This window comes from Grampus griseus, assembly GCF_964374135.1.
Source record: "Grampus griseus genome assembly, chromosome: 16".
Classification (NCBI taxonomy): domain Eukaryota; kingdom Metazoa; phylum Chordata; class Mammalia; order Artiodactyla; family Delphinidae; genus Grampus; species Grampus griseus.
The window spans coordinates 82044922-82058067 of NC_139010.1; the positions used below are offsets into that span (position 1 = coordinate 82044922).

At 53.5% G+C, this 13146-nt stretch overlaps 1 protein-coding gene across 1 annotated transcript in view; it reads left to right on the top strand.

Annotated features, from left to right (window-relative positions):
* The window catches only part of PTPRE (protein tyrosine phosphatase receptor type E), a 50288-nt gene that overhangs the window by 19871 nt on the left and 17271 nt on the right, over positions 1 to 13146 (top strand). Inside the window, exons 6-9 of the mRNA XM_082674116.1 lie at positions 2525 to 2615; positions 7081 to 7157; positions 7838 to 7874; positions 9703 to 9800. Coding sequence (XP_082530242.1) covers positions 2525 to 2615; positions 7081 to 7157; positions 7838 to 7874; positions 9703 to 9800 — 303 coding nt within the window. The remainder of the gene's footprint in view (positions 1 to 2524; positions 2616 to 7080; positions 7158 to 7837; positions 7875 to 9702; positions 9801 to 13146) is intronic.

Sequence of the window (13146 nt, forward strand, 5' to 3'; positions counted from 1 at the left end):
TGCCGTCCTTCTCAGGACGACTTCTGTGAATGTCCAGTCTGCCGTCTCCACCCGCAATGGTAGAACGCTGACCTAGCAGAGTCTGTTCCAGGCCCCCGGTTAAGTCCCTGCAGGTGAGGAAAAGGCCCCCTCCAGACAGCTTCTTCCACGAGCCTTTGTCCCAGCAGGTTATTTTAAGCCCAGTGCCTAAAAATGTCACCTCAAACAAACAAACCAGCAAACCCTCTTCAGCCAGTTTACGTAACCGGACAATCGATCACAAGGTAGTTATCAGCCAACTGCTAGCTGCACGGCTCACTCGGGGCGCTGCAGGGGTTACCCAGCTATGGCAGGCCACACCCGGCCTGCCCCAGAGCTCTCTTATGAGCCCTGTGCCTTTGGAGCAGCTCAGACATGACTGACGGCAGGAGGAAGTGCTGGCCTGCTCTGTGTGGGTGGTCATTCTGTGTGCTTGGAAATGGGGTAGAAGTTCGGGGAGCAGGGTGCTTTGCCTCCACTGTGAACTCCTGTGCTGCCGCCCACAGAGTCAGGATCATCACCCCATCTCCGTGTTCTGCTCTCCAGTCGCTGCCGGGGCCACACGGCTGGGGGTGGCAGGTCCATCCTTACCACTCAGACCCCTCCAGCCACTCCTTCACCTTCCTCACTTTCAGAGGAAGAGGGAGGCTTCTTGATTTTGTTTTGTTCTGTTAATTTATTAATTTAAATAGAGTATTTTTTAGAGCAGATTTCGGTTTACAGAAAAATTGTGCAGAAAGTACCAAGTTCCCATATCTCCCATCTTTCCCTGCACAGTTTCCCCAATGATTAACATCTTGTCTGAGTGTGTTACACTTGTCACAACTGATGAGCCAACATTGACTCGTTGTTACAAACTAAAGTCCGGGTTAGGGGTCCAGCGCTGCACGTTCTATGGGTTTTGACAAACGCACAACGTCATGCATCCCCCGCGATGGTCTCAGGCCTCATTTTTGTTTTCAGTGCTGGGGTCAGAAAAGCTTTGGGGTGAAAAAGAGAAGGCTCTAGAATGTTGCTACAAATTTCACGTTGAGGTTTGGTCAAGAAACTCAGTGTTAAGACAGCTCGATGAAGAGCTCCCGGCGGAGGAGGTGCTGGTCTGGAGGAGAACTGCCCACCAGCCTTGCCCAGGTGCCCGCCGGGCAGACCTCCACACTGGCCCTGGCAGAGCCTCTGCCTGTGGCCACTGGGTGTGGTGGGGAAAGAGGCCATGGGCTGGCCGGGGCTGGGTCTGTGATGGAGAAACCCCCGACCCGGGACAAGGGGGCTCTGGGCCCCCATGGGCTGCACACCCGACTCAGGGCCTTGGCTTCAATCCCAGGCTATGCCTCAGTCTCCTGGGCACCTACAGCCGGACGCAGGGAAGCCCTCGCTTGTCCCTACACTTAAGGAAGCGAGTGCCCTTCTCGTGGCCCAGGTGCCAGCTGCACGTGCCCTCCCACTGCCTGCTACGTGCCAGGCACGTGACTCTGGACAATTCTGCAGCCACCCTGGGGTTCTCTTTCCTCATCTGCAAAACGGGAGTGATCCTGGTGTCACCTGATAATAGGTAAGTTGTGAAGGCAGGTGACCCAGCTCCTCCCTCAGTGCCTGGCACGTCGTAAACACTCGATAGATTTTAACACTAGTGACCCCTGGTTCCTCTGACGGTCAGGCTGAATGTTGAAGGATGTGATTTGGGGGTTCAGAAGGCTCTCTCCCACTGTGCACTTCGAGGAGCCCCCCTGAGCATGGAGCCCCCCCAGCAGCGAGCAAACAGGAAGACAGTTGGTGCTAACAAGAGCCAAGGGCCTCTGAGTCGTGGCAAGAACTAGAAGTCAGGACGCTGGGCTGACACCTGCTGTGCCACACGTCAGCTTTAGGGGCCTAGCTGAGCCCCTATACTCATTTTCCTCCTCTAAGACAAAGGGAGGGTTAGGGTGGTGCGTGCACCTGGGGAAGTGGGCAGCTGCTGTGCGGGCCTGGGGTGGCCTGAGAGCTGCATTTTCAAGGAGCCCCACAGCTGTGCCTGTCCTCAGAGCACACCAAGTCCTCAGCAGGTGAGGGCTCGAGGACGGTCCTTCGCCATCACTCTACTCGTCCTTCAGCCCAGCATCTGGGTCCTTGCTCCCGGATCAGAGCTCTGCCGTGGCCAGTTCCTACGTACTTGTGCAGGGCCTGCTCTGGACCAGGACTGTGAGTCCTGGGGCTTTGGTGGCAGTGCACGGGCCAGCCCCTGCCTTAATGCACTCCGGGGTCCAGCTATGGGTCATCAGGTTATCTGCACCTCCACTGGCCCCACTAGACAGCGGGCCCAAGGAGAGGCAGGCCTGTGTCTCCATCACATCTCTGCCCAGTGCCGGCCCAGCGCCTGAGGCAGAAACTTCCACGGGCAGGAGCAGAGAGATGGGCCCAGCACTGGAGGTGCTCAGAGACCAGATTTCTGGATTCCTGCGCTCAGTCGGGAGGTGACGTAAACACGGTGTTGGGTTCCCCACGTTTATTGCTGACCCTGTGCTTCTTCTAGTCACTGCCGTCCGGACACGTACCAGGAACTTTTGAGCTGGCCAATAAGGAAGAAAACAGAGAGAAGAACAGATACCCCAACATCCTTCCCAGTAAGCGTTTACTTTTTTTGCGCGATGGGTGGCGCTTTGACTAAACTCAGCCTTGCCTTGCAGCTACTGGTGACCCTGCCGGTCCTGACAGCAGATGCGCGGGGGCTTGGAGGTCAGGGCCTGGGTCAGTATAGTGGCTCAGCCTTTGCAGCTGGGAGTCTAGGTGTCTGTCTCCCGCCCAGGACTTGGGTAGCCTGTGTTGCTCTGGGTCTGGCTGCCAAGCCTGTGCTCGCTGTTGAGACCTGCGCTGCCTGGTCTATTTGCCCAAGAGGGGTGCCCCCCGCACCGGCTGGCAGGGCTCCTCCTATGGACCCAAATTGTGCCTGGGTCTTGGGCAGCTGGTGGCCCTGGGCATCTCCCGTCTTGGACGCAGTGCTTCTGCCACCAGCAACAAGGCTTCTGTACCAAGGACAGAAGTGGCAGAATAGGAGAGCTGTCTGACATTGGCAGCTTGGTGGGAAGGCTTAGAAGTAACTGGATCTTTACCACAGCTAAAGATGGCCATGGGCTTGGGAGGGCGGCCTCCAGGGGGTGGGGGGCCGGGGAGCAGACACATCTGTCCAGGGGCGTTGCTGGATGGGCTGCGCCTTGGCCTCGGTGCCAAGACAGACCCCCAGAGTTCCAAGCTGCCTTTGTGGAAGCTGGCCCGGGAGGTGTGTGACGTCCTTCCTCCATCCTGGACCCTCCTGTTGGCTTTGCCATCGGGCTAACAGAAGGGCAGCCTCAAAAAACTCCAGGGAGTTCACGTTTGAACCCCAAACCAAGGCCTCCCGGCGTCCCAGGGAACACCTCCCTTCTGAGGCGGTGCTTCCGTGGGGTGGAGCCAGCTGGTCTGTGCTGGCCCTCAGCATGGCGGCTCCTGGTTGCATTTTTAGGGTTAGAATTGAGTCCAGTGGCTCTGTAGGTAGGAGATGCTGTGGTCCGCGTCGTCTGTGTGGTGTCTGGATTATTGGCCCTTGATAGAAACAATTCTTTCCCATCTTACGTGCATAGGATTTATTTGTGGTTTTGTTTGGGGTTTTTTTGGTTTTTTGTGGGTGTTTTCTGCAGAGCCCACCATGAGCCTGGGTCAGCTAAAACCAGAGAAATTAAGTAGTCTGCCATCCCACACATATTTGTAGAGGCAGCCAAGGGAGCACCAGGGAGACGGGTCAGGAGGCCACTGTGGTCACACAGCCGAGCTGAGAGGGTGGCTTGGACCAGGGTCGGGTTCTGCACACACTGCAATGATCACGTCGAGAGGACTTGCTGTTAGATTGGGTGAGGCTTATCGGAGGCAAGTTTCTCGGCTTGAATAGCTCAAGGGAAAGGAAAACCAGGCAGGAGGTTGGGAATCTTTGGAATGTTGTTGGTCGAATAAAGATCGGGATATTTGGAAGTTAGCATCTCGTATTAGTTGAATTAACTAGCTTAATTAATTACTTGGTGCGTTGACTGCAGAACGTACACGTGGAGGACCCACTCAGCGCCAAGCCCTTTCCCAGATTCCTCACCTGTGTTCCTGTCCTTATCACTCACTGAACACTGTATCTTTTAAAGCTAACGATTACATTGCTGATTAAGAGTAGTTTTGGTGGGAGCTCAACCGGGCGGAATTAGCAGCCAGGTGTAGGAATTACCTGCACCCACCACTGCTCCCAGATGTGATGGCTGGGGGAGTGGGCGCCTCCCCAGAGGATCACCAACGGGGACCAGCAGGACCTGGTCCGACACAGCGTCTCTAAGCTGTGTCCTCCAGCTCGTACTGTGGAAGTGAGTTGGCCTTTCCTGCAGGTATGAAAATGTGGGTCCTGCCTCAGCCCCTCCTGGCCCAGGAGTGCCACGTCAGAGGTAATTGAGGGTGCTGGCCATCCCCAGGGGCCCACGGGACCTCTGCCAGAATGTGAGTGTTTCATGTTGGTGGGAGGATGCGTTTACGGAGCAGTGGCCTGGAGATACTCGGGGTGGGCCCTGGAGATGGCCAGCTGGGTGGCATCTGGCGTTTGGCATCAGCCAGACGTAGAAGCGTATCTGATTAAACTGAGCGGTTGGCCAGAGATGCCCTGGGCAGCTGGATCACGGGGATATCGTGCAGGGGGCTCCCAGGCCTGCTCCCCCAACCCCAAGGCCGGGAGACCCTTCTCTTACTCAGGTTGAGGTCAGGGTCAACGGGCAGGGAGAGGCGCGGGGGCCCAAGGCCCTCAGTCCGGTACACCTTCCCTGCCCCTCCCCCTCTTCCCCGAGCAGAGATTGGCTGTAAATGTATCTGATTTATGAGGTGCCCCGGGGCAGGAGCCCAGTCCCGGATGTGGCTCTAGGGAGCTCTGAGGACAGAGGTCAAGATGCCGGGTGTGCTGAGAGGCTGCCTGTTCCAAGGGCTCCACGGCCGGTAGCAAGAGAGCATCCTCTGTTCTGGAAAAAAACCGCCAGCACCTGGTCATGTTAGGAAATAGTGTTTTGAAAGAGTAGTGCGACTTTTTAGAGTAAAAAGACAGGAAGCTCTTAGAACTGCGAGATGCTAAATCTAACCAGGACGCTATTTTTACCCCCTGCTTTCTATAGCTGTCCTCAAAAGGGTAAATTGGTCCAAATTATGTTCAACTAGCTTTATACGTGTTCAGCTAGAGCTATTTCTGCCTCAGGGCTGTCAGCCCCTGAGCGGAAGGGTCTCATGGCCGAGCCTTTGTGGGCTGTGAGTTTGAGGTCGGGCACCCTGACAGCCCTGTGTGGGCCGTGACTGACCCTGAGAGCTGCACTGGCTGTGCTCGCTAGCAGCAGTGGTACCGTGTCCAGACAGCTCGCAGCCAACCCAGCTTCCTTCCATGTCAATGGGAGACGTACAGCCTGTGACTAGGAGGGGACAAAGCAGGGGCCAGGACGTGGAACTATTCAATAATTAATGCAGTAAATACATACGAAGTACCCACCGTGCGCTGTGCCCAGCGCAGCGTAATAAACGCGGAAGCAGCTTGATCCCTGGGCCCCGGGCCGAGTCTGGGCATCCTACATATTTCTACTCCTGGGAGCGGCCAGCCACTTACACACCAGCGGGGGGACCCAGGGCCGGGGCCACACCACCTGTAGGGACCCATAAAACCATCTAGTTTCTTTGTGAATCACAAGAAAATATATACGTAATCCAGCCTGGTTCACACTCATCTTTTTTTTTTTTTAATAAATGTATTTATTTATTTTTGGCTGTGTTGGGTGTTTGTTGCTGCGCGCGGGCTTTCTCTAGTTGCGGCGAGCGGGGGCTACTCTTCGTTGCGGTGTGCGGGCTTCTCATTGCGGTGGCTTCTCTTGTTGTGGAGCACGGTCTCTAGGCACGCGGGCTTCAGTAGTTGTGGCACGCAGGCTCAGTAGTTGTGGCTCGTGGGCTCTAGAGCGCAGGCTCAGTAGTTGTGGTGCACAGGCTTAGTTTCTCCACGGCATGTGGGATCTTCCTGGACCAGGGCTCGAACCCGTGTCCCCTGCATTGGCAGGCGGATTCTTAACCACTGTGCCACCAGGGAAGCCCCTCACACTCATCTTTATACCAACTACTAATACAGTTGTAAAGTAAAATGTGTAATTTTTTTCTTTTGGAGAAAGTGGCCCATGAAGGCAGAAGTGACGTGGACCCACGTAGGTCACATAGGGCCCTGGTTGAAAACTCTTCCACATGTGTGTACACTCAAATACATACCACAAGCATACTCATACACACCACAAACACACATATACACCACACTCACATAAATACAACACACATTACACACACTGTATACAAGACACACCACTATACACCCCACAAGTACACCACACACACACACACACACACACACACACACACACACACACACACACACACACACACACACACACAGCCCTCCCTGGTCGGCCCTCCCACACTGGAAAACCGCTTGTACCACAGGCCAGAATCCTCCAGGCAGTGGCCCATCCTGCCCAGGCAGTCCGTGTGAGTGTGGCTTACCTTTCTGCTCTGGGGCAGACCTGAACATGAGGACTGGGGTCTGGAGTCCCAAACCCCAGAGCCTTGTGTCCGTGTGTCCAGAGGCAGAGTTGTGCTCCTCCTGGAAAGCCTGGGAGACTGGACCCCGGAAGTGGTCCTGAGGGTCCCCGCACTGGTCAGTACTGGGGCCTGGTTTGGGGTTCAGAGGATATTGCCATCACACTGTAGGGGTCCCGCACGTTCTGCTGTGTCTACGTGATGGTTCAGCAGACCAACTCCTGGACCCTGAAATTCTTACCTGTCATCATCCCACAGGTTGTATTGAGCTCCTGTTTGGAGCCTGGCTTGTCCTCAGTGCTGAGGTACAACAGGTGCTTCCCCGACCTCAGGGCACTGAGGATCTCGTGGGAATGTCTAAGAAGAATGTCCCTTCTGTCCCGTGATCACCATGGTTATGTCCTTTGTAGTGTTTAATACTGTGCATGTGATTCCCTTGTCCTAATGTCATGGTTTTTGTGCTGGGTTTTCTTGCAGATGACCATTCCAGGGTAATTTTAAGCCAGGTGGACGGAACCCCATGTTCAGACTACATCAATGCTTCATACATAGATGTAAGTATGCCCAGCCCCCCACCCAGCATGACACTCATGCCTGGGCCATTGGGGGTTGAGTGTGAATCATGACCGTTGGACGCTTTCTTCTCTGGGGCCACAGATGTAAATTGTCACAACTTTCCTGAGCGCAGTGGCCACACTGGTCACAGCACAGAGCATGAAAGTGCTGGGCCTTTTGAATTAGCACCTGTGTCAGGGATTTGTTCTTAAGATGCAGATAAGCCCTGAGGATGTCCATTACAGCATTATTTATATCACTGACCAAACAGAACAGAGGGGACCAGTTAAATAAATTGTGGTAAAATCATACACAATGGATTATTAAGAATCCATTTTAGTTGAACCTTAAAAGATCGTTTAATAGAAATTTTTAATTATCATAAAAATTCAGTATAAGAGAATGTGTACATATTAACCAATTTAAATATATATATATATATACGTGGGTGTCTGTGTTTCTGCTTGTGTGTGTGTCTGGGAAGGTATTCACAGAAAAAATATTGGAGAGGGATATACAAAAATAGCATGTTATTTCTGGAATTCCTGGTGAGTTTTCTTCATACTTTTCTGTGTTTTCCAAATTCTTCACGATGGATACGTGTTATTTTCCTAACAACAACAAAATCCTTCCATGACGATAATTTTGAAAAATTATAAATCTGATTTTATTTTTCTAGGGTTATAAAGAGAAGAATAAATTCATAGCAGCTCAAGGTAAGCTTTTTGTTGAGTTACTTTCTGAACACGATTTTGGTAAAATGGCGTGGAAGGCGATTGCTTCTTTATCCGGTACCAACCGTCCTGAGGGTTTATGTCGGCTTTTTGTACGTGTGTTTGCTGCTCCGTTTACATAGCTGATCAGAGTCCGTCTAGCCTTTCCCGAAGCACAGAATTCAAAGCTGTCATGAATCTCACACAGCACTGCCACTCACTGTGTCTGCTTCACTGGCCAGGAGTGTCCCATCCCCTGCGAGCTGGCCAGAAATGCAGCAGCTCAGGCCCCACCCCCAACGTGCTGCTGTCCCTGAATTTGCATTTTGGCCAGCGTTCCCAGGTCATTCTGCTCAGTAGAGTTTGAGAAGCATTATACTGTGAGGTGATGAAACTCCTCCTAGGAACAGGGTTTCAAAGGAGCAGAAGAGTTGGAACCTCTGAGAGCATATGCCCCCTGTCTGTGGTCAGTGCAGACAGACATGGAGCGTTTGGGGGCGTCTGTCATACAACAGGCATGTTAGATGTGCAGCCACACGATGTGTCTGTGCAGAAAGACACACGATCTGTTTCCACACCTGCATGATTTAAACCCAGACACCCAGTGGTCTGGGTTGCCACTTCAGCGTGTCGATACTTGCGTTAGAAAACCTTGAATCTCCCTCGGCTGGCGAAGCTCTACGTGGCTTCCAAGCTGTCGGGTTTGGGGATTACTTTCAATCCAGCATCTCATCCATCTGCCCAGGGGTTGCATCCCCAGGAGCCAGTACTGGTGCGGTTGGGTGTCATTGGAGCTAAAACTAGGTTTCCTGGACGTCCTGACTCCTCAGCAAGGGTCTTTAGAGCTGTGGGTCCCAAATTCAGTGTAGATCAACATCTTAAATGCACATTCCTTGAAAAATAGGGAGATACACATACGCCCTCCGTCCCTCAGGAATAGGCCCAGCTTTAAATGTCAGAAAAGCTGACAAACACCAGCTGACACCAATAGAAATGTCTTTTTCGTTCTTATAAGCAGACGTCCGGGGAAGCGGCGCAGGGCCGGGGCGGCAGCTCAGGGGAGAGGGGCCTCTTTTATACCTCTCCGCCCTCCATGGTGTCATCCTCAGGGTCACAACATGGCCTTCTGCACCTCGAGGCACTGTGTCCCTAATAAGGCAGGAAAGAGGGCAATGGGCAGAGGACTTTCTTCCAGGGACACTTTGTCTTTTGTTCAGATCCCCTCCCCAGGGACTTCAGCCCACATCTCACTGGACAGCGTTACTGGCTGTCAGGGCAGCCAGAAGATGAGATGTTTTCAGAGGAAGGGGGGTTAGACATGGCGCGCGGGTCATTCAGCCTGCAGTCTCTCTCTCTCTCTCTCTCTCTCTCTCACACACACACACACACACACACACACACACACACACTCACTCTCTCTCTCTCTCTCTCTCTCTCTCTGCTTCAGCAGTTCTGGATGGAGGGTCATATTCTGAGGCTTTGACAAGCACCCCAGTGGCCACAAACCACTTTGACAGGCAGCTTGAAACCCAGCTCCCATTTGAATAGCCTTTATGGCCCAGGAAGATCATCACCCACCTGGGTCTTACTTAGCTCCTGAGGATTTCCCAGCCCCAGCGGGACATCGCGGGAGAGTGGTAGGACAGAGTGCAGAGGCTGCCACCTACTCCGGTTCTGGGACTCTGTAGGGTGTTAGATAGACCGGCAGGCCCATCACCCCCTTCCTCGGGGCGGGTGGGGGAGCCGTTCCCGGGGCCTGAGGGCCAGGGCCACAGGTCTGGGGCTCGCAGCGACCCCTCGGTCTGACTTTGGGACCATCGTCTGCTCACAGGCCCTAAACAGGAGACAGTGAATGATTTCTGGAGGATGATCTGGGAGCAGAAGTCTGCAACCATCGTCATGTTGACGAACCTGAAAGAAAGGAAAGAGGTAAGTCCAGCCTCTGAGTCACGGGCACTTCCTTCTCAGCTGCTTTGCTGGGGGTATGCTTACCACTTCCTTTTCCTTTCTCTCCCCGCTCCCCCCGCTGCTTATCACTGCAGAAGAGAAGAAACACCCAGTGGCTCACAGCCTTTTTATTTTGAAATAAATTCTCTGTGTTCCAAGGATCTCACTGTCTTAGACTATGATGTAAAAATGATGCAGAAGTTTCTTCTTTCAGCTGAGGGTCATCCCTGGTGGGCTACTCCACGGTGGGAGTGATGGATTCTAATATAGAGGTCTTTAGTATGTTGGACATATAATGTGTGGAGCCTCAGACCATAAAAAAAATGATTTCCCGTGTATTACTCAGACCAGAGAAATGCATTTGAAGAAACAAGGTGTATTGAAGTAATATTGATTTGTCGTGTCAGTGTGTTTAATTAGCTGTTTCTAATTATGCTAATTATGTAATGCATGTACATTATAAGAACTTGAAATCTCTAGGTTGAGCTGGTTCATTTCCTACGGGGACGGGGACGCGTTGGCCTCTGTCTCCTGGACAGGGCTGCCCCAGGTGGGGTGCATGTAGTCAGCCGCCCGGCAGACCCCTCACGCAATTTCTATTCCACTGACGGGGGCTGGCGCCAAGCGGAGAGCACGTGAATGTAGATTATGTCAGGAGGTGACAGAAAATATAAAGGAGAGTAACGGGGACAGCGGGAGGGACGGGCCACCCGGAAGGCAAGGCCAGGCTGAGGGTGCAGAGACGCCGGGGCATTCTCATGCCTGGGAGTCACTCACTCTTTAGCCAAAGGGAAACAGACCCCTGTAGGATAAACGGAACACAGCATGACTGTGGCTCTGGAGGTGTGGAGGAGAGGAGGGGCGGCCCCCCTTGGGTCCTGGGCTAGGACCGGGGCAGGAGGGCTCATTTAGGGGGTGATGGTGTCGCTGGGTCTCAAAGACTGGGCTGGTGCGGGGAGGGACTGCATCGGATGCAGCTGGAGAGAGGCACTGGGGCGGGGAGGTGTGTTCGCACGGCCGGGAGCAATGTGCTGGACCCAGAACCAGGACGCCCACACGGGGGACAGAGCGGCTACAAATGCACCAGGGAACCGGGGCTTGGGGCTTGAACGTCGGGCTGAGACAGGTGGGCAGTGGAGGCCCTCGGCGGGTTTCTCAGCAGTAAGCAGGGGCCTGTGCTTTAGGAAGTGAGCTCTCGCTCGCTCTCCAGAAGGAAAGAATTGGGAGCTGGAGGCACGGACGCTGGCGGCAGGGAGACTGTTCTCACAGATTGCAGCGTGAGGACCAGCACGAGGGTGGGCGCGAGCAGGCCAAGAGGAAGACCCAGCCTGGCGAGAGACGTCTGTCCTGCTGGCCTCTTCCCAGGGTCTGCGCGTCCTGGCACTCGGCCAGGCACGGGCCCAGAGGCACTGATTCCCCCGACCCTGCGCCCTGCGCTCCCATCATCACGCACTGGCCTGGGGCTGGCTGGCCTGTCCCTAGCGAAGCCCAGGCAGCTTGGCTGGGGCCCGGGCTGGAGGGCGGGGCTGCCGGTTGAGATGGAAGTGACAGGCCGTGGGGAGCTCAGCTGGGGCAGGGGTGGGGAGGCCAGGTGGCAGGCGGGGCAGCCCTAGCGGCCGCCACCAACACTAATTGGTTCCGCCCAAAAAAGCACTGGATTTTTGCATCTATGTTCATCAGTGATATTGGCCTGTAGTTTTCTTTCTTTGTGACATCCTTGTCTGGTTTTGGTATCGTGGTGATGGTGGCCTCGTAGATTGAGTTTGGGAGTGTTCCTCCCTCTGCTATATTTTGCAAGAGTTTGAGAAGGATAGGTGTTAGCTCTTCTCTAAATGTTTGATAGAATTCGCCTGTGAAGCCATCTGGTCCTGGGCTTTTGTTTGTTGGAAGATTTTTAATCAGTTTCAATTTCAGTGCTTGTGATTGGTCTGTTCATATTTTCTATTTCTTCATGATTCAGTCTTGGCAGGTTGTGCATACAATGGAATATCACTCAGCCATAAAAGAAACGAAATTGAGCTATTTGTAATGAGGTGGATAGACCTAGAGTCTGTCATACAGAGTGAAGTAAGTCAGAAAGAGAAAGAAAAATACCGTATGCTAACACATATATATGGAATTTAAGAAAAAAAATGTCATGAAGAACCTAGGGGTAAGACAGGAATAAAGACACAGACCTACTAGAGAATGAAGTTGGGGATATGGGGAGGGGGAAGGGTAAGCTGTGACAAAGTGAGAGAGTGGCATGGACATATATACACTACCAAACATAAGGTAGATAGCTAGTGGGAAGCAGCCGCATAGCCCAGGGAGATCAGCTCGGTGCTTTGTGACCACCTAGAGGGGTGGGATAGGGAGGGTGGGAGGGGAGACGTAAGAGGGAAGAGATATGGGAACACATGTATATGTATAACTGATTTACTTTGTTATAAAGCAGAAACTAACACACCACTGTAAAGCAATTATACTCCAATAAAGATGAAAAAAAAAAGCACCGGAAGAGGCTCCACACACACTTTCGGGTCGGGGAGAGGAGAGGGGTTTTCTTTTGTTTTCCAGGGAGCTGGGACGGGGCTGGGGAGGGCCAGCCTTCTGTGTGTGAATCCTGCCCTGGCCTTCCTCTCTCACCGGAAAGGGGAGGAAGCAGGGGGTTCCTGGGCAGGGGCACGGCCCCGGGGGGGTGGGGGTGGAGGGTGGCTGCACGGGAGGTGTCCCCACGCTCTGGGCAGCTGCGGCAGGACCTGGCCCTAGAAGAGGAGGCTGACCTGGAGCCCCGTGTCCCCTGGGACCAGCTGTCCCCTGGGACCAGGCTTCTGGGGGCTCGTTTATAAACATGAGACACAACGAGCCCACTGCAGAAGCGGTGGGACTCAGAAGACGCCCCCAGCTCCCCCATCAGTGATCCTGTTGCTACGTTACTTGACATTTTCCCTCCATCTTTCTCTACAGAAAGATCCTACTGCATTTTTCTGTCTCTGTGACTCAGAGCTGGCCTGCTTCTGTGTCTTGATTTTCACCGTTTCAGATGAAATCATTTCTCAATAGAGTTCCCTTTTTCTTCATCGCTTACACTTCTGCTGTGGTCTCCCTGGCTTCAACATCCTGACTTGACGTTGCGAAATGTAGCTGCTCTGGCATCTCATGATCTGATGGGAGGGAGGGGACGGCACCCGCCATGTAGACGGGAGGCCGAGGGCGTGGAAACAGTGCACACACTGAGCCCTCTGGGGGCCTGAGAAACAGCCCTCAGATCCCCGAGTGAGAGTTTGTCAAAGTGAGAATCTCTGGAGGGTCCCTAGGAGGCCAAGACCGTCCCGAACCAGGACCT